This window comes from Penaeus vannamei, chromosome 26 (genome assembly GCF_042767895.1).
Source record: "Penaeus vannamei isolate JL-2024 chromosome 26, ASM4276789v1, whole genome shotgun sequence".
Taxonomy (NCBI): Eukaryota; Metazoa; Arthropoda; class Malacostraca; order Decapoda; family Penaeidae; genus Penaeus; species Penaeus vannamei.
Genome location: NC_091574.1, coordinates 27,092,989 through 27,095,488, shown reverse-complemented (window position 1 = coordinate 27,095,488; position 2,500 = coordinate 27,092,989). Strand labels below are relative to the sequence as shown.

At 44.2% G+C, this 2,500-nt stretch overlaps 1 protein-coding gene across 1 annotated transcript in view; it reads right to left on the bottom strand.

Moving 5' to 3' along the window:
* LOC138866538 (DNA-binding protein D-ETS-3-like) overlaps window positions 1–891 on the bottom strand; it is an 11,976-nt gene extending 11,085 nt beyond the window's left edge. Inside the window, exon 1 of the mRNA XM_070139611.1 lies at window positions 862–891. Within this exon, the coding sequence (XP_069995712.1) occupies window positions 862–891 (30 nt within the window). The remainder of the gene's footprint in view (window positions 1–861) is intronic.
* Window positions 892–2,500: the final 1,609 nt, after the last annotated feature.

The following is a 2,500-nucleotide window of genomic DNA, read 5'->3' as shown; positions in this document are numbered from 1 at the left end:
CATCAAGACCCACCCCTAAGACCCACCTATCCTTAAGACCTACCCTCGATACCCATCCCCAAGACTCCCCACCTACCCACCCGAAAGACCCGCCCATCCCTGAGACCCACCCGCAAGACCCATCCAACAGCCCTACCCTCAATACCCACCACTAAGGTCCACCTCAGGACCCCCTCCCCCTAAGACCCACCCCCCCAGAACCTCAGAACCTGACTCCAGTACCCCCACCCCCTTAAGACCCACCCTCAATACTCCCCTAAGGCCCACCCTCAAGACCCGCCCATCCCTAAGACCTACCCTTAAGACCCACCCTCGGAACCCGGCCCCAGTACCCGCCCATCCCTAAGACCCGCCCCCAGCACCCACCCACCCCTATGACCCGCCCCCAGTACCCACCCATCCCTAAGACCCGCCCCCTTAAGACCCCCTCAATACCCCCTCCCTTAAAAACCCGCCCCCAGTACCCACCCACCCCTAAGACCCGCCCCCAGTACCCCCCCCTTAAGACCCACCCCCCAGTACCCGCCCACCCTAAAGACACCCCTCAATACCCCCCCTCCCTTAAGACCCACCCCCAGTACCCACCCACCCCTAAGACCCGCCCCTTAAGACCCCCGTCAATACCCCCCTCCCCTTAAGACCCACCCCCAGTACCCACCCACCCCCTAAGACCCGCCCCCCTTAAGACCCCCCGTCAATACCCCCCCCCCCTTAAGACCCACCCTCTGGACCCACCCACCCCCTAAGACCTGCCCCCCTTAAGACCGCCCTCAATACCCCCCCCTCCCCCAAGACCCACCTCAGGATCCGCGCCCAGTACCCGCCCCAATACCCCCTTCAGACCCACCCCCCAGCACCCACCTCCTCGGGCTCAATCAGCTTGAACTCCATCCCTCGCCCCGTCCACGCGATACACGAGGCGTTGGCCGGGTCGTGCAGCAGCGCCACCAGGAACTGCCACAGCTGGAGTGATCCTCGGCGGTAAGGGGCGCCGCTCCCCCCGCTGCTGGAGGAGGAGGACGAGGATGAGGCCGATCCTCCGTGTCCGCCTCCACCTCCTCCTCCTCCTCCACCTCCTCCTCCGGCACCAGCTCCTCCTCCATGCTGGGAAAGACCGATGTCGGCGTTTGGTTGGTGTTGGAGGCTGGGTGAGGGGGCACCTCCTCCTCCTCCTCCTCCTCCACCACCTCCTCCTCCGCCTCCTTCGCCCTCCACCGATCTCCAACCGCAAGTCTCTCCGCTGAATTCTGTTGAAGACGAGGGCGGGTTAAAGACATCAAAATGGGGTGAAAGTTATTTGTTTCTTATGATGGATAATTAAGGTCGTTTGATTCATGTTTTTTTTTCATTTTCTAATATCATTATTATTATTATTGTTATTATTATCGTTATTATTATTATCATTATTATTATTATTATTATTATTATTATTATTATTATTATTATTGTTATTATTATTATTATTATTATTATTATTATTATTATCATTATCATTATTATTATTGTTATTATTATTATTATTATTATTATTATTATTATTATTATCATTATCATTATTATTATCATTATCATTATCATTATCATTATTATTAATATCATTAATATTATTATTATTATTATCATTATTATCATTATTATTATTATTATTATTATTATTATTAATATTATCATTATTATCATTATTATTATTTTTGTTGTTGTTGTCATCACGTTATGTTATTTTGCCGTGAAATAATTTTGTTGTTTTGTTTTCTTGAGTTTCCCGGTACATATATTCTTTTCTCTCTTTTTTTTCCCTTTCTTTATCATCATCTTATATTCAAAGAAAAGAGACAAACAGAGATAGAGTCAACGAGAAAGCAAGAGAGATAAGAAAAAAAAGAAAAGAATTTTAATACGCACAGGATATTGAAAAAAATGCATATCTGGCAACAGCAGCTCCGTTTTCTATGATTGTTCGTACTGATGAAGATTCCTTCGACTTCATTCTACTTAATAAAAGACTATAACCCCCATTCTCCTCTCCCCCCTCCCCCCCCAAAAAAAAAATGAAAATAAATAACCTCTTTGTGAAGGGAGAGATTAAAGAGAATAAAAATAAAAGATATATGTATATATATATATTTCTTAAATCCATGTGCACATCAGCTGTTCCAGGGACGCGTTTCAAACTGAATGTTACTTTTTCTTTTAGCGTCTAATAAAAAAAAAAAAAAAAAAAATAGTGCATACGGATTTTTTTTATATATTAATTCCGGTTTGTAAAATATTTTATGGAATACCAGTTTCTTTCTCTCTGTTTTGCAATATGTAACAACAAATAAAGACACAAGATTTCTGTCATCCGCATTTTTATTGTTTTTTTCCTTTTATTTGTCACGGGAAGTATTTTTCAAAACTTTGTCTGAAATCCATTTTCTACTAAGCTCTGATATGATACATGATATATCTATATCTATCTATCTCTATATACATTTATATATACACAGATATATGTACA